This window comes from Pogoniulus pusillus, chromosome 5 (assembly GCF_015220805.1).
Source record: "Pogoniulus pusillus isolate bPogPus1 chromosome 5, bPogPus1.pri, whole genome shotgun sequence".
Taxonomy (NCBI): domain Eukaryota; kingdom Metazoa; phylum Chordata; class Aves; order Piciformes; family Lybiidae; genus Pogoniulus; species Pogoniulus pusillus.
Window position 1 is genome coordinate 2,767,816 of NC_087268.1, and position 26,286 is coordinate 2,794,101.

Below are 26,286 nucleotides of genomic sequence, written 5' to 3' on the forward strand. Positions count from 1 at the left end.
TTTTGGAACACCTTCAGGGATGGTGACTCTACCACCTCCCTGGGCAGCCTGTTCTAATGCCTGACCACTAAGTAATTTTTTCCTAATATCCAATCTAAACTTCCCCTGGATAAGTTAAGGCCATTTCCTCTCATTCTTTCACTTGATACTAGGGAGAAGAGACCAACATCTACCTCACTATGACCTCCTTTCAGGTATTGCTAGAGAGCAGTGAGGTCTCCCCTCAGCTTCCTCTTCTCCAGACTAAACAATCTCTGTTCCCTCAGACACTCCATGTAAGAATTGTTCTTCAGACCCTTTGCCAGCTTTCTTGCCCTTCTCTGGACAAGCTCCAGCAACTCAACATCCTTCTTGTAGCGAGGGGCTCAAAATAGAACACAGCATCTGAGGTGCTGTCCCACCAGTGTCTATCTAAGATTAATATGAAACTTCTATGGTTATGAAATATTACATTACTAATAAGTCTAACCACCCCAACACGATGAGAGTCAGTGATCATAGAATCAAGCAGGTTGGAAGAGACCTCCAAGATCATCCAGTCCAACCTAGCACCCAGCCCTAGCCAGGATGCCCCCTATCACGATGCCTCCTTGAGCTGGATTAAGGTGGCCCCCGATCATTCTGCCAGCCTGCATGATTAGGAAAAAATTCTTCCCTGAAAGGGTTGCCAAGCCCTGGAACAGGCTGCCCAGGGCAGTGGTGGAGTCATCATCCCTGAGTGAATTTCAAATTGTGTAGACGTGGTTCTGAGGGACATGGTTTAGTGGTGGACTTGGCAGTTCTGGGCTAACAGTTGGACTTGATGATCTTAAAGGTCTCTTCCAACTTAAACAGTTCTGTGGCTTCATCAATAAACTCTGTTTGATCAGGGACAATGGATGACCTGAGAAGCGAACTAGCCTGAGAGTTGGCTATGAGCAAGAGCACAGGTAGTGCTGGCTCTTGGAGACAGGATTGACACAGGGTAACACTGGCCAGGTGCTGCAGAGACTGTGTTGTCTGGGCTGTCTCCCAAAAAAACCCAGAACACCAGTGTGGGAGACCCATAAAAAAGAGGTACTTGCAAATAAAATGAAAGACAGAGTCAAGTGGAGGAGAACTGAGCCCTTTGCTGTATTTATGAAGAAAAGCAAAAAGGTCTTTGGTTTGCTTGTTTTTGTTAAGCAACACAAGCTTTTAATATATCTAGTCAGTCAGATCTTGGACAGAGATTTATTAACTTGTCAAACAAAAGTAATTTCACAACACATGTAACTGCAGCTCATTTCAAAACATTTATTGCTCTGTAAACAGAAAATCCAGCCTCTCTTTAAACAATCTGCCCCTTCTCCTTGAAGAAAGAAGGTAGAAACGGTAGGAGAAAGAAATTCTAAGTGAAACAGAAAGAAATATTCATAAACTTATTCATACAAAGATATAAAAAGTATAGAGTTAGAAATTAAAACCGACTTTCACAGTAACTACTTCTACTGAAAAAAAAAACATTTGGGGCAGTAACTTAAACCAAACAAAATCAGAACACAGATAGGAGGAAAAAAACTTAAATGAAAGGTGGTAATGATATTGAAAGGAGGACAGCCTTTGCCCAGGAGATGATGCAGAACAGCTGCTACATTTGGACAATATGAATGAGAGGGAAGGAGAAACAGAAGAGGCCGACAGCTCCATGGCTGTTCAGTGAATTCCCTAGCCATGAGTGAAAGCCATAAGCAGTGTCAGGTTTCTGCATGCTTGTCCAATTTTTAAACACAGAACAACAAGGAAGTCTAAGTAAGCATGGAAGGCTGTTTCCTAGTTGCCAGCACTCAGGCTCTTGCTTCCTCCATCCATTGGCGCTACTGACACACAGGTTTCAGCCTGGAGTTCGACTCCAGTTGCAGGTCACATACACAAACAACTTGGGTTTGGGGAAATCACCCATGATGGGGCTGTCCCTTCACCTGGACAATGGGGACAATATCATAGAATCATAGAATCAACCAGGTTGGAAGAGACCTCCAAGAGCATCCAGTCCAACCTAGCACCCAGCCCTAGCCAGTCAACCAGACCATGGCACTAAGTGCCTCAGCCAGGCTTTGCTTCAACACCTCCAGGGACAGTGACTCCACCACCTCCCTGGGCAGCCCATTCCAATGCCAATCACTCTCTCTGCCAACAACTTCCTCCTAACATCCAGCCTAGACTTTCCCCACTGTTCCCTTGTTCTATTGCTGGTTGTCTGGGAGAAGAGACCAACCCTCACCTGCCTACAACCTCCCTTCAGGTAGTTGTAGGATAGGGACAGACTTTTTAGCAGGGCATGTTGTGACAGGATTGGGGTTGGGGGGTGGTTTGAAACTAAAAGGGAGATTTAGACTTTCTGAGACCTGACTGGAGCAATGGGCCCAGCTTCTCAGCACAGGAGAGACATGGACCTGTTGCATCAGGTCCAGAAGAAGTCACAATGATATGAGGGCTGGAACTCCTCTGCTGTGAAGATAGGCTGAGAGAGTTGGGGTTGTTCAGCCTGAAGAAGAGAAGGCTTCAGGGGGACCTTCTGCCTGTCTTTCAGTACTTAAAGAGGTTAATCAGAAAGCTGGGGAAAGATTTTTTAGCAGGTCCTGTTGTGACTTTAAACTACAAGAGGGAAATTCAAACTAGATAGAAGGAAGAAAATTTTCACATTGATGGTGGTAAGACCCTGGCCCAAGTTGCCTGAAGAGTTGGTAGATTCCTCATCCTTGGCTTGGGGTTCTGTGCAACCTGCTGTAGTTGCAGATGGTCCTGCTTACTGCTGGGGAGGTGGACCAGATGAGCCTTAATGTCTCTTCCAACCCAAACCAAACCCAAATCTGTCCTGTGAACAGATTCTGTTTCCTGGCTGAAGGGTAATTGATAAGAAACACTGCACTGGTCAGGAGCAGGGTACAGCAGAAAACTGTTTCACCTATTTAGCCTTTTCTAGTCCTCTATATCTCTATTTCCTTGGAATAAATCCTCAGAAATCCCTAAATGCTCATCTGCTGCATCCCATACTCTTTGCCATACCCCAGGAAGGTATTTTGCCTCAGTCCACCCCATCACTGTTTCACCTTAATGGGTCTCCTGGTTGGATAATTCACTTTGATGGCTCTCCTGTAACAGCACTGGGAGGGCCTGGACAGGCTGTCCCTCCTGAGTCTTTTAATCTGGACCTCCTGTCTGTCTTCAGGACTCCTTTGGCCTTGTGCAGATTAGCCTCTGGTGGGCTCACGGCTCTTGTGATGGATCTGGGAGCAGTTGGGCAGGGTGTGAGTTGGGTTTCCCTACCTGCCATTGCCCCTTTGAGGCTCTGCAGACTCTTTCATCAGCCTACAGATGATATTTTACCACATAATGTAACAGCTGCATCCCGTGGCAGACCTTTCTTTGGCTCTATAGAGCTCTATGCAAGTTTATGCATCACATGCTACTTGATTCCGAACATGCAAGACTAGGAATCCAAGGAGCTTCTCTCACAGGTCTTTAGAGCAAGGGCCTGGCATACACTATGCTAAATGGAGAAATCAATAGGAGAAAAAGAGATGCTCAAATCAGACATGCTGTTTTTTCTTTCTTCTTGCTGCTGCTATTATTCCAATGTTCACTCTGATCCAAAAGCAATACAGCACAGCATGTCACAAGTAGCATTATGTCTTCATACCGCCGAGTAACGGAAATCCTTTTATTAAAATACAGCATTCTGTGATGGATTTCTTCATCCTTGGACTGACATTGAATCTGAATCTCTTACTAGTAATCACTTTACACAAAGCCAGATCACATACTCATCTCAGACACAGAATCTAAGGACTCCATCTACAGACTTTTGGAAATGGTGTGAAAGCTGGCGAGGCTGAATTGTTCCTGCAAAGAATGGATGCATTTCAAAACTGGAGAGAAACTACACTCCAGGCCTTTTCTGAAGAAGTGACCTACAGAACAATTTATTTATCCTTCATTAACACTATTTGATTAAAATAGAATCAGTTCCACAAAACAGAGAAACACCGAAAATGAACTGTGTTAAAGAAATTTAAGACTGTGCTAGCATCACAGATGTAAAGAAGAGCTGGAGCTCAGGCTGGCCACGGCTGTCAAGGAAAACAAAAAGTGTTTCTTTAAATATATGAATGGCAAGAGAAGGGCCAAGGACAACCTCCAGTCCTTATTAGATAGAGAGGGGAACATAGTGACAATGGATGAGGAAAAGGTAGAGATGCTTAACACCTTCTTTGCCTCAATCTTCAATAGTGGGACAGGTTGTCTCCAGGACAACTGGACTCCTGAAGTGGCGGAGGGAGGCAGGGACCAGTATAGTCCCCCTCTAATCCATGAGGAAGAAGTAAGGGACCTGCTGAGACATTTGGATCCTCACAAGTCCATGGGAACGGATGGGATCAATCCTAGGGTTCTGAGAGAGCTGGCAGCTGAGCTGGCCAAGCCACTCTCCATCATTTATCAGCAGTCCTGGCTCACTGGAGAGGTCCCCAAAGACTGGAAGCTGGCCAGTGTGATTCTATGATTCTAAGATATCAGTAAACCAGTCTTCCACCAACCTACTCAAAGTCAGCCAGCATCTTTAAAGTATATTTGTTCTTCAACTGATTGCTGAGATGGAGATGCTAAAAGAAAAATAATGAATCAAGCCACAGGAGAAAGAGACAGAAATAAATGGTCCAAGTGTCTTAGAATTAGTACTTAGTACCACACAGAGGATGAAACTCTGACATCAGTGCTTCTAAAGAAAACCTCTTTGAGAGACACATCAGTGTATTGCAGCTGACTCTTCTTTCCACTGTTTTCACGACACTTTAGACACGTAGCACCCTAAATGCTTGAATAGTTTTTGCTGTACCATTAGCCCTGTCATATCATTTACTAAAGCTCTTGAGACAGAATGCTTAGTCTCAACAAAAGTAAACGCTTTTGTTATTTCAGTACATACATCATTAACTAATCTACTGTTCCCTCACTTTTCATCTACACTCCTTTGAAAACTGTTTGGGAAAGCATTAAGGACAAATGGGCTACTGCACATTATTATTTCTTCATAATTTATAATGAAGCTATATAGATTACTTAATGCAGACACAAATCCAGGTTTTCATTTTCACCTTCGAGGGCCCCCACAATTACTGCATGTCTTGCTTTTATTTCCTTCTACTCCCCAGACATCTTCTGTCCTTTCACTTAATTGCATTCTTTATCTCCTTCTCCCACTTTCAGCTGTGTGCCTTATATCATGCTGACCTCTGTGTCTTGTACAATCTCCATGCCTACACTCTTCATCCTCCTTCAGCAGTATCTTTAAAACTATAGTCTTTCAGGAATCATTGGGACATTCCTTTCTTCCTCCCCTTCTTATTGCTAAGCTATTAGCTGAAATTTGTCTTGCTTAAACCACTTTTCCTCCTTGCTGGGCAACTGCAGCTGAGAGTACAGCTGAAAGCTGTCTGGTTCAATTCTTAATTCTATCAGAAATTAGCTCTGTTAATTCTTCAACTCTGAGGAAAACTGAGGGACAACACATCCAAAATAGAAATTTGGAACCTTGTTCATTAAAAAAAGCCACAACATTCATTGAATAAATGTCAATCAGTGCATGTGTGTGTGGAGTAATTAGTTTCTACAAGCTACATCAGTACCACTTTTAGTCTTAGATGTTTGTACTTCACAGTGCTCCAACTGCTGTTCAGAGCACTTCCATATAGATTATTCAGTGCACATGCACTTGATATTTTTTCCCCTTCTGGGATTAATGTATACTTAAATGTAAATGTAAATCTGATGTACACAGTGAGTAGCATCATAAACAAAAAGCATGAAACTCAGGAGCATTTGAAGGTCTAGCAATGGTCATAGCATGGACGAGCTATGTTCCTGACTCCTGGAACATCTGACTGCAAGACTCTCAGCTTCTGAAGCTTCAAGCAGCTGCTCTACACAGTATAACTGTTTATGGAAGTTCCCATATGACCATTGTACTAGTGACTGTTATCATTAGAAAATATCATTATTATCTTCTGAAGAAAACACTAACAATAATTGCAAACACGTGTTAAGAAAAAAAATCAAATCATAGAATCAAGCAGGTTGGAAGAGACCTCCAAGCTCAGCCAGTCCAACCTAGCACCCAGCCCTAGCCAGTCAACCAGACTATGGCACTAAGTGCCTCATCCAGGCTTTGCTTGAACACCTCCAGGCACAGCCACTCCACCACCTCCCTGGGCAGCCCATTCCAATGCCAATCACTCTCTCTGTGAACAACTTCCTCCTTCCTCCTAACATCCAGAAATCTTCTCAATGAAAATTTTCAGACTGAAAAATTAAAAACACACAACTGGAAGCAGTCTTCAAAGGACATATTATAACTACTATTGAAACTGCAGATGCATTCTACCTAATACATACGATCATTCTTTGTAGTATAAAAGGCTCTGTGGGCATTCTCTCGGGATAACTGCATTGTGGGAAGCAGTAAGATAAGTTCCATACTATTATGCTTTTTTGCCCATGGCTTTTTTTTTTTTTTTTTTTTTTTGAGTGATATTTTGAGTCTGTGACATCTTTGAAGGTCAGGACAATAGGCTGCAACCCCTAATGTTTCCTATCTTTAGTCTGAAGCCACAGGATGCAAGAATGTGTTCTGGAGATAGTAAAGTGAATGGATCACTGTGACCAGGTGTCTGTTCATGAGAAAAAGGACAATTTTCTAATGCAGAAAAAGATGTTCTGCAAGAGAAGATATTTTTGGTAATGGATGAAATCTCATAAGCTAGTCTTTGCCTATCAGCAAGACCCTGAGGCTTTGGAGCCACTAAACTATGAAGTCAGTTACTAACATTTTAAAAAAATCCAATCACTGTGCTACTGTTTTAGAAAGTGGTTGTAGATACATTTTTAATCAATTCTGGTGTTACACAGAGAGTTATTGATTAGTAATCCTTACCTCTACACTTCCTAAAATCTGCTGATGACAGAAGTTGATGTAGGTTAGCTGGGGTAAGAAGCATCTGTAAGAAACCTGGAGTGACAAGGGGGTCTACATGGCAGTCAAGTGTTAAATGAAATAAAATAGCCATGAAATATAAGCAATATACATTAGCCTGAAAAAAAATTACATGCACATCTTGTAACAGACAGTTTAAGTACTGGATACCACTGTAGACAGCTCTCTGAAAACTCAGAGCTTGGGTTACATATATATACATACACAGACATGTATGTGTGTGTGTGTATACATATATGTGTGTATCACAGTATCAAAGTATCATCAGGGTTGGAAGAGACCTCACAGATCATCGAGTCCAACCCTTTACCACAGAGCTCAAGGCCAGACCATGGCACCAAGTGCCACGTCCAACCTTGCCTTAAAGTGCCCCAGGGACGGCGACTCCACCACCTCCCCGGGCAGCCCATTCCATGTAAATACATATATATATGTGTGTGTGTGTATACATATACATATAGAATCATAGAATTGACCAGGTTGGAAGAGACCTCCAAGATCATCCAGTCCAACCTAGCACCCAGCCCTAGCCAGTCAACTAGACCATGGCACTAAGTGCCTCATCCAGGCTTTGCTTCAACACCTCCAGGGACGACGCTGCCTCATCTGGAATACTCTGTGTACTGTTGTGCTAGTTTGAAGCCAGATAAAATGTTTTAATGAGAAGGATTAGATCATAAGCTGTGAAAAAGAAACAATGGTGATGTCTACTTCACCCATAAGCTTGCTGAGATGTATAAGAACAAGAGCATAAACACAGAGCATTCAGGCATTCCAGCACTGCCTGGGCTTTGAGCTGCATTTCTCTCTAACCTCACCCTCTGTCTCTCTGATTAATCCACCTGCTTCCTAACTCCCCCTGGCCAACTCTCCATTCTTCCCTGGGGCACAAGGCAATGTCTGGGGTAAGGCTGAGGGGTGGGAGAAGGTGGAAGTGTGGTTGGGAACCCCTCCTGGGGACTCAGGTTTCTGGGAGGGCTGCTGTGTTTCTGTGTTACCTTTTACCTTGTCTATTTCTGTCTATAACTGTATATACTGTAAATATCTGCTTGTATATTGTGCTAGCTGTAAATATAAGCTTCATTCAATTTCCAGAGCTGGCTGAGTCTAGCCTGGGTGATTTCCAAAGTGTGGGGGGATGGGTAACACCCAAACCTTCACAACTGTATACCACAGGCATCAGTGTATTTTAAAATATTTGTTGATAGGGAAGGTCTAAAGAATTATAATTAGAATGTTCCATAGTAAAAACAAACAAAAATACCCCCAAACTAACAAACCAATCAGCAGTTCACTCACCACCACCCTCCAGCCCCTCCAAAAAATCTGAAGCACACCCACAAATTTAAGAGTCTCAACAGTGTTTTACTTGTGGAACAAGAAATAAAAAGACATAAGTAAACCTTTAAATATTGTGTGGTAGATTAATTGCTTACCTTTGTTATTCATAACAAAACTGACCAACCAAATAAAAGATGAGAGAGAGAGAAAGCTGGCATTCAAGGAAGTTGAAAAGTGAGAGCATTCCAAATACATGCAAAAGGTTTATAGAAGTCACTGTCTCAGCACCAAGGAAAAAAAATGAATACTGTGAATGAGCTTCTACAGCCTTTTGTGGTAGTGGTGCTGTTAAAAAGCTTTTAATTAGTTGACAAACAGAATTTAAGTACATAAATTAACCTTCTCTAGCTAAAAGGCAATTAGTAAGCCTCTGGTATTACTTGTAATCAGAGATAATACCCAGTAAGATGGACACTGAATCCAAGCATGAACAGCAATTCATAGCTATGTTCAACAGAGAGCCTTCTTTATTGGAACTGGAGGACAGCACTTCTACCAATCTGAAATTGTTTTCTGCTTTAAATGAGAATCACTTCAGCCTTACTGAAGCTTAATTTGAACCATTTCCTACTTGGCTTTGAATCACACTATTATTCTAAGATAAAGAGATGCTGGATTGGAAATGTTAAGCATCTCTTTTTGAGCAGATAAAACTGTCACTTCTTCAGTTCCTGTGTGTGCTACAAGGTCTTTTATCTTTAAGCTACCAGTCTATCACAGTAACAGTGAAAAAAGAAAGAGGTAATTCTCAAACATTGCTTTATGGAGCACACTCTGTAAGCACCTTGTAGAAGTGCCTTTATTTTGTGATACAGCAATCAGCCCAAGCGAAATGTTTTGCCCTGTTTTACAGTGTTAACTGATGGTCTTGTATGGAGGTTTTCTGCAACTGTGCCAAAAAATCAGACTCCTCCAACTTCTTTACCACATAACAGAAAAGCAAAACCCTATAGTGAACACAAGCTCTCTGAGAATTACCCTAAACTGCATCTTCACAAAAAGCAAGTATCTTACACACACACACACACACAAAAAAAAAAGAAAAAGAAAGGAAATGAACCCTTCTGTCCCCAGCCTTACTGCATTATGCTAACACATAGTTGACCTTAGCTTTTCAAAGGTATACAGAGATACAGAGGTCTGCCCATGACAATAACTTACAAAGAAGCAACCAAAAACACTGCTAACTATGCAATTTCTTCATTCCTTCTTCATTCTTTGCTGCAAAACTATTGAAAAGCATTGCTACAACAAGCTTTGGGGTTGTAGCCAGGTGGGGTTGGTCTCTTCTCCCAGGCAACCAGCAACAGAACAAGGAGACACAGCTTCAAGCTGTGCTGGAGGAAGTATAGGCTGGATGTTAGGAGGATGTTGTTGGCAGAGAGAGTGATTGGCATTGGAATGGGCTGCCCAGGGAGGTGGTGGAGGCACCATCCCTGGAGGTGTTCAAGAAAAGCCTGGATGAGGCACTTAGTGCCATGGTCTGGTTGACTGGCTAGGGCTGGGTGCTAGGTTGGCCTGGATGATCTTGGAGGTCTCTTCCAACCTGGTTGATTCTATGATTCTATGCTTACAAAGGTAATTTGAGCTACACAGAGAATCAGTGTGCTGTATCTTTTTGAACAATAATTTACCCATGCTTGCCATAACCCCAAAGACATTCAAAATGGGCTTTTCTTGGGTTTTTTTGTGTGTATGAAAATCCTTGATAATTAAAATCTAATTATTGAATGACTGCTCTGTTTGGCATCTCCCAAAAACGCTCAAGGTCTTGAAAGAAAGAAAAGATAACTCAGTAAGCAATTTATCATAAAGATTCTCCTCCACCTCTTTTTTTACTACTTGTCATGCATAATTAATACATGATAGCACCCATAATGAGTTCTCTAAAACAATTAGCAACACATCTCTAGTGACCAGCTAATCTGAATCCAATGGTTTTAGATTTTAGAGGTGTACCAGTTTCTTTGTGCTTAACACACTCGCCTCACGTAGAAGCAAAGAAGTTGCAGAATATAATTTCTTATTCTGTATCACATTTCATCAAGTCCCTTAGCAGCTACTTGATATATTATCAAGACAAATGCAATGAAAAAAGAAATAAAAAAAATATTCTTGTCCCCCAACACCTCAAGTAGGGTACCCCAAAGACTAAGAACCAATTATAATCCCTCTTTTCTCTTCCAATCAGTGAAAGCAAACCTTGATCAGGTTATGGTTTTTTTGCATGGAATATCAATGACCTTTTTCATCTCCAGAAGACAAATACATTCATAAATAAACATGCACTGCAGTAACAAGGGCAATGTCTGGAACACTTAAGAGGTAAGTTATTTTCAAGCTATGAAACATCTCATTTTTCTTCCTCAAATATATAATAAAGACTGACAGTTTGGGAGGGTAAGGGGGTGTGTAGAGGAGAGGAGGCAGGCAAGGGGGATGGGGGCCGTAGACAAGTACACACGCCACAGGGTAAGAGGGAGAATGAAAATCAACCATGTGAACAGAGAGCATGGCAACTGTAAGCAAAACAAAGAAAACAACTTTAGATCTGCCCCCTCCATTGAATTTTCTTGTAGATATGAAATAGTGGGCTACTATTGATTTAGAGAAAACATGAATGTGTAGAGCAGGTCTTTGGAAGTCATGAATTGTTAGAGTTGGCAAAATATTTTGCATTCTTGTCTCTACAGTCATTTCATTTGCCATTGGAATGGGCTGCCCAGGGAGGTAGTGAAGTCACCGTCCCTGGAGGTGTTCAAGAAAAGCCTGGATGAGGCACTTAGTGCCATGGTCTGGTTGACTGGCTAGGGCTGTGTGCTAGGTTGGCCTGGCTGATCTTGGAGCTCTCTTCCAACCTGCTTGATTCTATGACTCTATGATTACACTTTTAAAACTAGAAGCTGAGCTTATTAATCCCAGACTTCATTATCAAGCCTGAGAGACATCAAGAAGGGCTATGTGCTTAGGCTATTTAGAAGCTGAGGAAGACACAGGGATTCAGCCAACAGATTGCCCAGCAACATACCACATAAAACATACATTTCGCTAGAGTGCTGTGAACTTTGCATTCCAAGCAGTAAGCCAGGTCGGTGTTTCAAGATGGATGTCTTAAAACACTCTACTCTGCATAGTTCAATATCTACTTACTTGATGATTTAAGGTAACAATTTATTAATAATTTATTTCACTACATTTGTTCAGTGTCTGTCTGAAATCAATAGCTTCTTCAGTCGGAGCAGGTAGGGAAACTTCAGAGAGGTTATATTGGATTCTGTTGGTTGTTACTTTGCGGAGCCCCACAATAGCAGGAATTCAAGTTTCAGGCCAGAAATACATCCTAAATATTCGAATCACAACTTGCTATCAAGAAATAAGCTTTCAGTTACACTGCAGAATAAGAAAGGCTTTATGAAATCAGGAAAAAGTTCTAGTTGAGAACCTTCCTGAGCAAGCAGCTGATGTTACTGGTGGTAACTAGGATGACTTCCAAGAAAAACTCTAAAACTGGAAGATTGTACTCCTTAGGTTGGAAAGTGCTCAAAAAGCTGTTTTCCTCTTTTTTTTTGGAGGAAGTATTCCCCTCAACAGAGAAGATAAGGATGACCTTCTCTTCTGATCTCTTTAAAAAGAAAATAGAAGTCCCAGATTGCTTTTATGGTCTCTATGGAGCCCAATTTTTCTTAACATTTTAGTAATGTGCTGGGACCACTTTTCCAATTATGCTTTACAAAAGACTAACTGCAAGAGATGTTTAGTTCCTGAGAATCAGACACAAGCAGTTAAATTGGGTAATTCTGGATGTACACATGAAAGTAAAAAAAATGACATTAAAAACTCTTCTGGTCAGAAAGGCAGGTTCCTACTGAACTTGGATTGTCATCTTGCTTAGAAGGCAGACAAGTAGAAATGTCCTGAATTCAACAGAAATATCCTTTCAGATTTCATTTACTGCCCACTCCGGGCACTTAAGGGTACGTCTGCATAGAACAACTAAACACAAATCATAGGACATCCTTCAGCCACCTCCCAGTCATGCCATGTTCAGCAATGGTAAAATTTGCTATATGTAATTTAAATGTGTCAAGTCTTTGAAGTCTGCTTTTTGCTGCAAGCTTAAGTTCACTGTGTATATGCAGGAACAGCGGTTTCGAGTTCTGCTACTGAACCAATTGTCCCACAGTCCCATCATCTCCCAGGAAGAACCATTCCCACCACACAACACATTTCTGCCAAGAATGAGTCTTCTCTGCTGTTTGGAAGCTGGCCACTGTGCAGCATAGGATGCAAGGCTAACAGGAACAGAGAGAGCACAAACCTGCAAGTAAGGCAGTCCAAAGGGGCACTCTGTGAGCCTAGCATGGAAACACACACACTAGACATATTCAAACACCCTAGATCTTTAAACAGCATGCTAACTGCCTGGTTACACAGGAGCTGGCACAAATAAATGACATGACATATGAAGTTCTTTATTAGTTCTAACCCATCAACTGCCTAATTTTAGTTAATTAATGAACTGTAATTATATCAGTACTGAGAAGAAAGTCAAATGGCTTCTAAACACAAAGTCTGAATTCTGCTTTCCATCTTAAATTCCACTGGAAGCTAGAAATAGTGGAGAAGCAACACTGACCCCTCTTCAAGCATTAAGTGGCTGCTGGCACATGCTGGATCTGCTTCTGTCCAGACCACTGAACAGCAGTGATCTACTGCACACGTTTATTCACCTGTCTCACAGAATGCAGCCTAGTGCTTTAAAAGTCAGCTGTACTATGATCACTATAATCACAGGCTACACCACTGGAAAAACTGAAGATCTAGCCATAAGCTAGGTACACTGGCAATAACTGGCAGTTCAAGGAGGTAAGACAGCAGAGCTTGGCTAAATCAGAATGGCTTATACCATGAACAGCTGCTTGGAAGAATGTTTCAGCTGAGGAAAACCTGGTAACACAGGACTACTTAAAGGACCATCTAGAGCCAAGGTTGAAGAGACAGCCATTGTTGTAGGTTTGAACTAAGCTGAAAAATGTCTATGTGTGTTTACATTTAAAATAAAATGCCTGATTTGTCAATTGTGAATATTCAGGAAAGAGTTCAAGTGAATTTATTTATAAAATTGAAAAGGAGTAGACTCGTGGTGACTAAGATACGTGATTTCAACAGCAGGGATTCCAACTTACAGCTCAGCACACCACCTAGAACAGCTGCTCATGCCTTTGTAATTTCTGTACCTTGTTTAAAGTATTGCTAATAAATTACATCTCTACCAATACATAAGCAATTACAGAAACATCAGTAATAAAATAACTGCTTATCTGAAAATCAGAGTAAGTGAAATACATACAATACATGCATACACTAAAAGTCATGTAATTGAAGGAGGAGAAAAATCAAACACAAAAACCAAACAACCCTAGATCAGGAGGAAAAAAATAGAATAAGCAATAAAAAATAGGGTTTGGTATCCTTTTTACACAAGCTCACAATAATAACAGTCACACTAAGTGCTAAATCAGTCCTCTTCACCCTGTTTTCCTTGTACAATATAGACTAAAATTACAAAATGGTCATAATGTTCTGAATCTCCTACTTCTTTGCTACATATTTTGTAGCAAAAAAAAGCCTCAGAAAATTTCTCTTTGAACTTCTCTTTCCTATGACATAAAAAGTCTACTGAGACTCATAAATCCTAATGTCATTTAATCAGTCTGAAAAAATTTAATGAGCTCTCACTAGATTTGGTACAGAGATTATTCGTTACTATGGCATCAATTAATGAATTAGAAATGGAAGAAAGTACAAAGAAATAGTGCTTTAAATTAAGGCGATGATTTATATCACTTGGAACTTTTTCAACAGCACAGACTGATTCTTTGTAAGAGATTTCAAACCATTTGTATTACTACAATCTTCTCTTCCTTTTAAACAATGGGTAAAAATGGTATTTGTTTTGAAAGTACCACTACTAGTCAAGTCTTTCATGTTCCAGAAGAGCTGTAGTCAAAACCATCAAAACACTGGAAAGAAACTCCTTGACTCCACACATCCTCAAGTAGATAAATAATTCATGTGTCTTTAATGACATCAGTATACTGGAAGTATGCATAAATGCCCTGAGTTAAGAGGCAGAGTTGTAATAAATTTAGTAGCATAACATTTTTTGGTAATATATTTCAAGATTATATTGAAAAGTTATGTCTGATATATATATATGTATGTTTCATATACAAATGTACACAGAAGCATACAAGCAGCAAAGTTATTATGAAGTCTTTTAAAGTAAAATCTAACAGGTTTAAGTGTTATACATTTTAAGATCATTGTTTTAATTTGAAACATTTCAATCAAAATGGAACAGAAAAATATTGTTTAGGAAAAAGTGCTTCTGGTTTGCATTTGGGTGGCTGGGGTTTTTTTTTTTCCCAGATCAAGTCTGTGAAATCATAGAATCAACCAGGTTGAATGTATCATTGAATCACAGAATGTCTGAGTACAGACTGGGAGGTGATCTGCTGGAGGGCAGTCCTGTGGAAAGAGACCTGGAGGGTAACAAGTTCCCCATGGCACAGCAATGTGCCCTTGTGGCCAAGAAGGCCAATAGGATCCTGGGGTGTATTAGGAAGAGTGTGTCCAGCAGATCGAGAGAGGTTCTTCTCCCCCTCTGCCCTTGCGAGACCTCACTTGAATGCTGTGTTCAGTTTTGGGCTCCCAGCTTAAGAGGGACAGGGATCTGCTGGAGAGGGTCCACTGGAGGGCTAGAAGGATGATTAGGGGACAAGAGGCCATGGCTTATGAGGAGAGGCTGAGTGACCTGGGGCTTTTTAGTCTGGAGAAAAGAAGACTTAGAGGGGGTTTGATAAATGTTTATAAGTAACTGAAAGCTGGCCAGAAGAGGGGGGACAGGCTCTGCTCACTTGCTCCCTGTGGTAGGACAAGGAGCAATGGGTGTAAGTTGCAGCAAAAGAGGTTCTGCCTCAACACAGGGGGGAACTTCTTTACTGTAAGGGTCACAGAGCACTGGCACAGGCTCCCCAAGGAGGTCGTGGAGTCTCCTTCTCTGGAGACTTTCAAGGTCTGTCTGGATGTGCCTGTGATCTGTGCTAGTATGTGTTAGTATTGTCCTGTTCTGGCAGGGGGTTTGAACTCGATGATCCCTTTGGGTCCCTTCCAACCCCTAACATCCTATGATCCTATGAGATTGGAAGGGACTTCCAGACCTCGACAGGTCTAACCTGCCTGCATAAGTAGAGCCACTTAGTGCCTGCTGCCCAGAACAATGACCAAATGTCCTTTGAGTATCTCCATGGAGGAAGATTCCCCTCTCTATCTGGGCAACCTGTGCCAGTGCTCAGTTACCCTTACAGTAAGAAAAAATAGAAATGTTTACTTGTGCTTAGACAAAGCCTCCTATGTTTGTACTCATTGCCTCTGGTTCTGTCACTGGGCACCAGTGACATAAGCCTGTCTCTCCTGTCTTTATGCTCTCCATGTATTCATACACATTAATAAGCTTCTCCAGAGGATACTCTTGTCTTCACCAGCAAACTGCCCCACTAACCAAGTTACCAATGATGATGTCGGACAGGACTGAGCTCAGTACTGATCCCTGGCACTGGTCACTGACATTCAACTAGACTTAGTGCTGCTGATCACCATTCTCTGGGATCAGCTGTTCAGTTTTCAACTCACTTCCCTGTTTTCTCATGTGGTCCACACATCTACAGTTTCTCTTTGAGGATCTTATGGGGGACTGTGTCAAAGGCCTTATTGTAGTCCAAGCAGACAACAGTCACTTCTTTCCTTCTTATCTGCCAGGCCAGGTGCCTCACTGTAGAAATTTATCATGCTGGTGAAGCATGAACATCTCCTTGGTGAAGCAACATTGACTGCTCCTGACGACTTGCTGTCCTTACAGTGCCTGGAAATCATTTTCAGGATTATCTGCTCCATCACCTTTCCTGTGATTGAGGTGAGGCTGAGCAGCCAGCAGTTCCTTGCATCCTCCTTCCTGCCCTTCTTCAAGATAGCAGTGACATTACTTTTTCTTCAGTCTTTGAGCACTTCTCCCAGGTCTTCACAAGCAATCTAAGATAACCAAGAATGGCCTTGAAATTACATCTGCCAGCACCACCCTCAGCATTTGTGGGTACATCCCATCAGGGTCCATGGATTTATTAATTTCCAGCTTGCTTGAGTATTCCCTGTCCTGATCTTCTTCCAACAAGGCTACATCTTCCTTGCTCCAGCCCTTCACTCAGGTCTCTGGAACCTGGCATTTCTGTCCTGGCACAGACACTTTCATGTCTTCTGCAATAAATTCCCCCATCTTGTTCAGCAACGAGCCCACATTTTTCCTACTCTTTTGTCTCCTATGCACTTACAGAAACCCTTGTTGTCTTCGACATCTATTGGCATATGCTGAATTTACCAAACTTCACAATGGCATCATCAATGAAATTCTGATATTGCCCTTGCATCACACACTAAAGGTTCCCTTTAAAGGAATGCTCATAGAAATCTGAAACATAGTAAACCACTAAGTAATAATCTCTAGAAAATTATGAAACTACTTATATATATGTCTGAATTCTGACAATATAAATGTAGGTGGATAGTCCAAACAAAAATACTTTGATTTTTTTTTCAGCTGTCATAAATAAAATATATGGAAGAGAGTGTTTTCAATATTTAAGCACACATGTTTCCACATATGTACATCTACAGATGTGTTTTAGACAAGTTGCATCTGCAGAATTTATTGAGGAAAAAACAAACAAAAAAACAACCACAAACAAAAAAGCAACAAAAAAATAATCCCAAACCAACCAAACAAACCCCAAGAAAAAATACTATAAGTATTTAATCTGCAAATCACACTTTGATTACCTGACTGATTAAGTTCATTATTCATATGACAGTGCATTGCTACTAGGGGCACAGACTTTCCTATGAAACTTCATGCAGTAGGTGACAGTAAGACCTAGGCTGAATTTGCAGTGTGTATCTAGTTTGAAATTCCTGCACTGTGGTTTCATCATTATGCTTATTAATTTGCTTGTTAACCAAAGAGAGCAAATCAAAAGGTCAACATTTAAATTTCCAGATGGACAATTATGGAGCTCTTGATGACAGTAAAGTAGAAAACATATTAACTTTCATACAATTTCAGAAGTGCCTACTTGTAGAAGTATGCCTGCACAGCAATGGTCACAGGCTGCTATGCCACTACAGGTACATTCTGGATTTGGTCTTCTGTGGCTGCATTGTTTATTTCCCTTGGAGCAGCAATGAAATTCAGAAACAAGTACGACAGTCCTCAGTTGTTCCCTAATGGTTTGTTTCATTTGGTAGCTTTGGTGTGTAGTAAGCTGTTTTAAGAGAAGTCCCCTCCAGGTGGATATCAGGCAATCTCCAAGGCTTAAGCCTACATAAAATTCCAAAGAACCTTATGCAACAATCTGTCATGCATCAGAGTAAATTTAATCCACCAGAAAACATTAAAGTTGCATATAGCATAGACCTATAGATCTAAGCAGCAAACACATTGTTCTGTTTCCCTTGAGTCACATTACTTGCTTATGCAAACATTACCTATACCACCTGATATTTTGCTGCAAACTTGCATGTTACTGATTTTGAGCATGAAATCCAAACATATAGCTCTATTGAGCTCATTGCTTGGGAGTAAACATTGCAGAAGCCATCACCATGCTGCGGTTAGTCAAGAATATTTCAGATAGTTTTGCAGTCACTACTTTGTTTTACTTGGGATTTCTGTGCATGTATTACATTCCCACACTTTGACATTTGTGTCTTTTGCAGCTGTAACTACAAAAAAGGCTTAGCTGAATTACCTGCACTTAGAATTCTGAATGCTGCTAAACTTCACGCAAGGGAAATGCATAAGTTTAAACATTTATACTCTTCTTCAAAGGAAGGTTAAACAAAAGCAGTACACAAAACTACCAGGAACACTCCTGTTGGGTACAGTAATGTTACATATGGTGATTTTATAGAAATGGCTGACTTTGGTACACTGAAGCACAAGCCATGGGCTTGATTGCAGGCCACTGAGCTGGGTGAAAGTGTAGGATCAAAGTGCCTCTGAAAGGTCAGGCCACACCTTGAGTGCTGTTCAATATATTTGTCAGTGATATGGACAGAGGCACTGAGTGCTCACTCAGCAAGGCTGCAGACAACACCAAGCTGTGTGGCACAGTCTCCTTGCTAGAGGGCAGGGATGCCATCAAGGGGGACCTGGACAGGCTGCAGAGGTGGGCCCAGGCCAACCTCATGACATTCAACAAGGCCAAGTGTAAGGTCCTGCACCTGGGTCAGCACAATTGCAAGCATATATACAGGCTGGGTGGTGAATGTCCAGAGAGCAGCCCTGAGGAAAAGGACCTGGGGGTCTGGGTTGATGAAAAGCTCAACATGAGCAGGCAGTGTGAGTGCAGCACACACAGAAACTGTGTCAAAGGCTGCATCAAGAGAAGTGTGGCCAGCAGGGCAAGGGAGGTGATTCTCTCCTTTTACTCTGCTTTTGTCAGACCCCACCTGCAGTACTGTGTGCAGTTCTGGAGCCCCCAACACAAGAAGGACATTGAACTGTTGGAGCAAGTCCACAGAAGGGCCACGGAGATGATCAGAGGGCTGAAGCAGCTCTGCTATGAGGACAAGCTACAAGAGTTGGGGCTCTTCAGCCTGGAGAAGAAAAGGCTTCAAGGAGATGAAACAAATACCCAAACAAAACCTAATATTCCTAACTTTTCAGTTACCTTGTTCCCTCTCCTTCTTACCTTCTCTGGAGGTGCAGAAGGATGAAATCTCTTGGCACAAACTAGAAATGCCTCAGGATTTGGCTTGCCATGCTTCACCTCAGGATCATCTCCCAACACAATATGATGAAAAAGAGCAAAGAAGTCTTTGTGTCTGGTTGTTTTCATCTGAAATGTGGCTTCAGATGAGCTGGTGGCAACAGCTATGGGTATGTTGTGTTTGTGTAAATGGCGGATCAGCTTATCAACCCCTGCAAGACAAATACAGACATTTATATATCTATATGCGGGTATATGTATTAGCATTGATATCTAAATACAATATATTTAGCCAACAATGTCATTGTACTGAATATAGCAACCCATTTTCAGTCAGTTATTGCAGAAGAAAATTCTTCCTACATCTGGAATGTTCCTTCTCCACAGACACCAAAAAAAAAAATCACTGAGCATTCCTCAAGGTATGTAGTTGTTCTGTCATCAAATGATGCTCCCTCCAGATATGCCAAAAACGTGCTCAGCATCATTGCATAGATGTACTCACTGGAAGTTCATTAAGCAATGACTCTGACATCATGCATGTTTATTATTTCTAACTCTCTGTAAGTGAGATGGAAGCACACAGGAGAACATTTGTGTTTTATACAGAGCTATGCTCCTGGGGGTGGGCAGTGGTGGAGGGGGGTAGGGGGAAATTAACAAAAAGCAAACAAAACAAACAAAACCCCCAGAACCAAAGAAAGATAGACAGTCTTTTCACTGAATGGTGTAGTTTTCATTTTTGGAGGAGATATCCAACTGGCTTAAACCAGCCCCTAAGAGTTCAGCTTCTCTCTTTTGCAATTACTAAAGCAAGTAACAACGAGCCGAGAGGGGAGCTGTCAGTCACAGCTGTTAATACCAGAGCTTTATCTATTGATGCTGTGAACCCAGAGTAATGAACATCTCAAGCCTAATAGGTAGAAACTTCAATGCAATACAGTCTTCTAGAGAAGGTTAATGCAGTGAATAGTGAAAACACAGCAGACTGTGTAGGAGGAAAACATACTTCATTATTTGGTGCAAGTGTTGAGTCTCCTATGCAAAGGTTTCAGTGCTTCTTGGCTGCAGCATTCTAAATGCTGGATACTTCTCCCAGACAAAACAATTACCAATTACCAGTGTCTAATGGAGAACAAGAGTGGATGTCTGGACTTAGCCAATTCACAGCAGAAAACTCCTCCGCATTTGTAAAAGCCTTTCAGCTCTGTTTCTTGGCATGAATTCAAACTGTGCTGGGCACATGGTATCAGTTCCAAGTAGATAAGCCCCTACTTTACTTTTGACTCTTAGAAGCAACTCAGGACCAATTGCTTGTCTTCAACTTCCATCTGCATGAATTCTTATTCTATCTATTTTCATGTCTGGTTATACTATTTCCTTCATTCAGATTTACTGTCATACTTGCATCTGTTCCCTGCTCCTTCAAACACTGCTAGTCCTCATGCTCATGTAATTCTTTTCTTTGCCCCCCCAGCATCTCTGATTTGCATTCCCCATGTGATCCAGCCTTTCTGCTCTATTTTAACAATTCTGTAAACAACAGTCTTATATACAATATATTCCCAAGTACAGTCATATAACCAAATTTGATAAGTTATAATTATTACTGATAACAAAGCAGGTAGATTAGCAAATAAATCCATTAACCAGCCCATTCATCTGGAAATAGGACCTGTAGATGTGGCCCTTTGCAGATTTCTTTATTCTCCATAATCTAATCAAGCCAATTAATAATTGACATTTACAGCTCCATGCTTTTATTTGAAGACAGCCTTTAAACTATAAATACACATACTTCTGTGGTGATAGGATTCCAGCTGGACAGAAACAACAAGTGCTATTCCCCCTCTAATGCCAATGCACCACTCATTTAACAGCCTTCCTATGCCCCCTTAAATGGCTATCCTAGCAATATGCAAGTGCTCAGTCCTCTCCCTGAAATACAATGCTAAATGACAGTTAATTTTATTACAGGTAGAGATTATTAAAAATGAAATGTTTCTTTCTGAAACATGTGATACAAGTCTATATGAAGACATCTTAGTGTAAAGCAGCAGCCTAAACATGTCTTTTTTTCCAAAATAAAATGCATTTACTCAAATGAATTTAATCTAAATAATCTGCAAATTGAGCAAGGGTAGTGTATCATGTGTGTAGTAATACAAAGAAGCCTAAAGATCACACAAGAAGACTTCTCCTGTGTCCTGTGCCTTCGATAGGATAGAGATGGTTTTCTGTAAAGCTGTGCACTTTTCAATTAGCTGATCTTCCTTCAGTCCCAGGGCATCACAATTTTAGTTCATTTGTTTATTGTACATTTCTGTTGGAGATAAGACAGTCATAGAAAAGCACTGTTACAGTTTCTCCATGGTTCTCTCTTATACTCCCTCTGCACATGCCATGGTTTCAGTGTGTAAATTTGCATGCATGCTTCTTTTGCTTTTTCTTTTGGGCTTCCTTCATTACAACAGTGCCTAGAAGCTCCAGAGAACAAATATTTACATTATTCAGAAAATGCTCTTTAATAACAATATGCCATTTAGAAAGTGCATATCTGCATATGTGTAAACATAGCAAGACAGTCTGGAAAAAAAAAGTATCAAGGTGAAAAAACAGCCACATGGAAAAAAGTTAAGCTGTACATGGAAGAACTGACAGCATAACTTAACCAGCTCAAGACTGTGGCAGTTGAAAAAAATATTTTCATCCTAGTTTTGTTTCTTTGTAGAAGCTATAGATCAACAAAATAATTTGTCTACACCAATTGCTATCAATATTGCTGCAGACACTTTGCAACCACATCAGATTACTGACCAATTTTAGTCTGCAATTCTTCATTAGAAGGTAATATTGTTCACAGTGGTTTTCTTAGGGTTTTTGTTTGGTTGGTTTGGTTTGGCTGTTGTTTTTTAACAGAGAACATAAGGAGAATGGGAAGTGAGAAACTGCTTTAACGACCTGTAGGAAACTTTCCTTTGCACATATATTGTCAATATACCTCAGATAGCTACACAGATTTTTTTTCTCCCAATCAAATGAAGACTTTAGTTACACCAAAACCAATCAAATAATAACTCAATGGCTATTGAAAATATAGTGAAAATTCCTGTGAACTCATTAACTTCTACCTTACTTGTAGGTAAGAGACTGAGGCTCATCCTTCACCCACTAGGCTTCCTAGAGCCAAAGTCCACAACTCTTACTGAGAGCTTAGCCACATGCAGCAAGTTCTTTTTTTTTTTCCTTTAAGGATTCTTTCTTTCAAACAAAAAAAGGAATAAGGATCTGTCTTTCCTCCTAGGGGATAGACTCCTAATCTGTTAAACACAGTACAAGGTAAATTCAGGCAGAACACTGTAAATTCTTCAAGTAATCATAATAAAATCAGGAATAAACATCCTAAGCTACTGTGCTTTATTACCAGATGTATTCTTTCACTTGAAATAATAAAAAACCCACAAATACTGTTTCTTTTCTCTCCAAACACTAAGTTTTAGAACAAACACAAAAGTTTACTATACTCTAAATATAATAATAAGATGCCACTGCCTACTGGAAAGAAAAACAGGTGAAAAGAATTGATAGTTTAGTTACAGAAACTAAAACTAAAGAAGATCAACCTCAAATCAGCATCTTTAAAATCTGATGAATCTCAAGTGTCAGATGCGTTAACAACCTTGGGAAAAGAAAGAAAACTAAAGCAGTAGAAAAGAATTGTTTCTTGTAAAATCAAGGGGCATTTTAAAGAAAGAGATTAGCACTTTCATTCTGAAAGCTGAAGGAAAAAAAAACTCTTAAAAAAGCTCCAGGGAATATTATTCTCTCCTTAGATTCCCAATGTTATGCTTGCTCTCTTTGCATTCAGCTGAAACCACAGTGAATAAGGTATTGAAATCAACTGACAAACTAAAACTAAGGTGTATATTGAACAACAAATGCCACAGGCTTCAATACCATGGGTATCAGAAGAGATGAGGAGAAAGTTTGATACAAGCAAGTTCCAATCCAAATCCAAATCTGAATCCATTTATTGCATTCCAAGCATGAGCTTATACACTTTCTATCAGAAGGCTACATAACAGGATTACAAATCATGTTAGACTCTAGTTGGTTACATACACTTGTGTTAGGACTACATTAGGATTACACACTAATTAGCGTAGACATTCATCATATTCTCTCAACAACACATACGTTGTGTCTAAGCAGAGAGAGGAGAAAACCACAGACTCCAGCCTTACACTTGTTTATATTTATTACACCATTCTCTAAGGTCATTCCAACCTTCCACTTTATCTCTATTCAGCACTAACTGAGCTCGTGCACCCTTGCCTGTCCATGGCTTATGTTTCACTGCATAATATTCCAATGGCTGTACCACAGTCAGACAATGCTACAAAATCACTGCATTTGATATCACTGTATCCAACAAACAAAACTTTCACTTCTTCCTTTTTATTGGCTAATGCAAACACGTACAACAAAAAGTTCAGGAAACCCAATGACACTACACTACAATGATCCAACAATAGTCTCTGTATGTTTATTTATTTGCTATTAAAGAACTATTTTGTACAATATTTGTTCTCCAGTTATCCCCCTTTTGAATAGAATGCCATTATGAATTGAAAATGAACAATACATAACTTCCAAGAGCTAGTTCAAATGGATGGAAAACTGAGGCAGTTTTTATTTTCATTTTAGCTTTATACAAACACAAGGTTCATGTCATAAAGAGTTCTTCTGAGGGGTGAACAAGACGTAATTTCTTCCTCATTTTATTTGATATACTTTCAAATTTTTGTATTATCCCTGCCTTGTATTTGTCTATCACAGAAAAGAACACCGCTCTTGTTTTATATCAGTTCTGGGATTCCAGATTCAGACCTATTTCTTGCAAAATATAAAGCTCTTCTGTTTTTTTTCTAATACATCTCCAACCAGATAAGTTGCAGAGTTGGTGTTTCTAAGACACAGAACTATTTATCACTATCCTCCTTCGATTCAAGTGGTGAAGTGGTGGCTTTGTTGTTTCAATTAAATTGTTTTGCTCCACATACACCCTTTAAAAAAAAAGAAAAGGACTCTTTAAGCCCAGTCAGCAACAAAACAACTATATAGCTGCTGGCTCACTCCTAGCCTCTCCAGTGGGATGGAGAGTAGGAAGTACAACAAAAGGCCTCCCTGGTCAACACAAAAGACAGGGAGTCTTCCCCACTACCAAAGCCCTGCCAGAAACAAATACAACATACCTGCTGGGTATGTTCAATGATTTCTGGTGTTCCTATGTCTGCTTGCAGATGATTCATTTGAAGGCATAACTACATTATAACAGACAACCACATAGCAAGTAAGCTCTGGAACACAAACCCTATGAGAGGCCTGAGGGAGCTGGGGTTGTTTAGCCTAGAGAAGAGGAGGCTCAGGGGTGATCTCATTGCTGTCTACAACTACCTGAAGGGAGGCTGTAGCCAGGTGGGGTTGGTCTCTCCTCCCAGGCAACCAGCAACAAAACAAGGGGACACAGTCTCAAGTTGTGCCAGGGGAAGTCTAGGCTGGATGTTAGGAGGAAGTTGTTGGCAGAGAGAGTGATTGGCATTGGAATGGGCTGCCCAGGGAGGTGGTGGAGTCACTGTCCCTGGAAGTCTTCAAGAAAAGCCTGGCTGAGGCACTTAGTGCCATGGTCTGGTTGACTGGCTAGGGCTGGGTGCTAGGTTGGCCTGGATGATCTTGGAGGTCTCTTCCAACCTGGTTGATTCTATGATTCCATGATTCTCTACAGGTACCTTACACCAAAAATCCACTTATAGATTGTCTTACAAGCACAAACAAAGTCCTACAGTCTTATGGCTTCAGGAATACATCTAGCTTGTGCACTGCCTGCAGAGTGTGCAGGAACAAGATCACATAATGGCCCAGCTCTATACACACAGTGTCACCATCTTTATGATATCTACTGAAATCTTAAAAAGATTAACTTTACCTATGTAAGAAAGAATCATTTAAAAATTAACAGAACCCTGCAAGGTCTTCTCTTAAGTAAAACCATACATTGTAAGTGGAACCACAAGAAGCAGCTTTTGTAAAAGTTGAGCTTCAAAATTGTGTAACAGGAGCTCCTATCCATCTGAGCACATTTCATTTCTCTCACCCTGTTATACTTTTGGAGCTTATCTACACTATGTAATTCCTGCTAACATAATTATAGCTACTGTGTCTTGCAGCTGAGACACAATATAATCTGCAGAAGAAACAACACCACTATAGCCTTTTTTAGAAAATATTGTCTTGAATAAGATACTTTTTCACTGTACACTGAAATTCCTGTTGGAAAAATTACACTGGTAGTCAAGCATTTCTTCACATAGCTCACAAATTACGATCCCTTGGAAGGGCTCTACTGGTCACCAAGCCCTTTCTTCATATAGCTCACAGAAATTGTGAGCCCAAGTGCAACTTCACAGTCTTTTACAGACTCTTTCAATGCACCTTTGAAGATCTTCACATACATCTATCACAGTGCTGCTCCTCATTCACCACCATGTAGATACACTTAGTTTTCTACTCACACCAACAGCATGAGAACAGAGAACATCTGACCTCTGGGGTACCAAAATCAAAGCTCTTTAGAAATCCACATTAAATCCACTTCAGTTTACTTTAACATTACACAAAGAAAGCTGTCTGAGAGCATTCAGTATGTATTAGGAAGAAAAGATTCATTGCTGAGGAGATAGACTAAAGGAAACCAAAGTGCTCAACACATTGTTTAAATTCTGTGCATGCACTGTGCATGCCTTGTACGAATTCTATGTGGATGAGAACATGTGGAAATATTAAGGATAAACATTGCCTCTGTATGAAAACAGAATGATAGTATGGTTTAGGTTGAAAGTGATCTTAGAGATCATCTAGTTCCAGTCCCTGGCCATAGGCAGGGACACCTTCCACTACAACAGGTCGCTCAAGGCCTCATCCAACCTGGCCTTGAACACCTCCAGGGATGGAGCAGCCACAACCTCCCTGGGCAACCTATGCCATTGTCACCAGCCTCACTGCAACGAACCCTTCCCTAACATACAGTTTGAATCTCCCCTCTGCCAGTTTAAA

The 26,286-nt window shown here is 40.7% G+C and overlaps 1 protein-coding gene across 1 annotated transcript in view; it reads right to left on the reverse strand.

Annotated features, from left to right (window-relative positions):
- PUDP (pseudouridine 5'-phosphatase) overlaps positions 1-26,286 on the reverse strand; it is a 66,758-nt gene that overhangs the window by 13,689 nt on the left and 26,783 nt on the right. Inside the window, exon 3 of the mRNA XM_064143027.1 lies at positions 19,156-19,385. Coding sequence (XP_063999097.1) covers positions 19,156-19,385 — 230 coding nt within the window. The remainder of the gene's footprint in view (positions 1-19,155; positions 19,386-26,286) is intronic.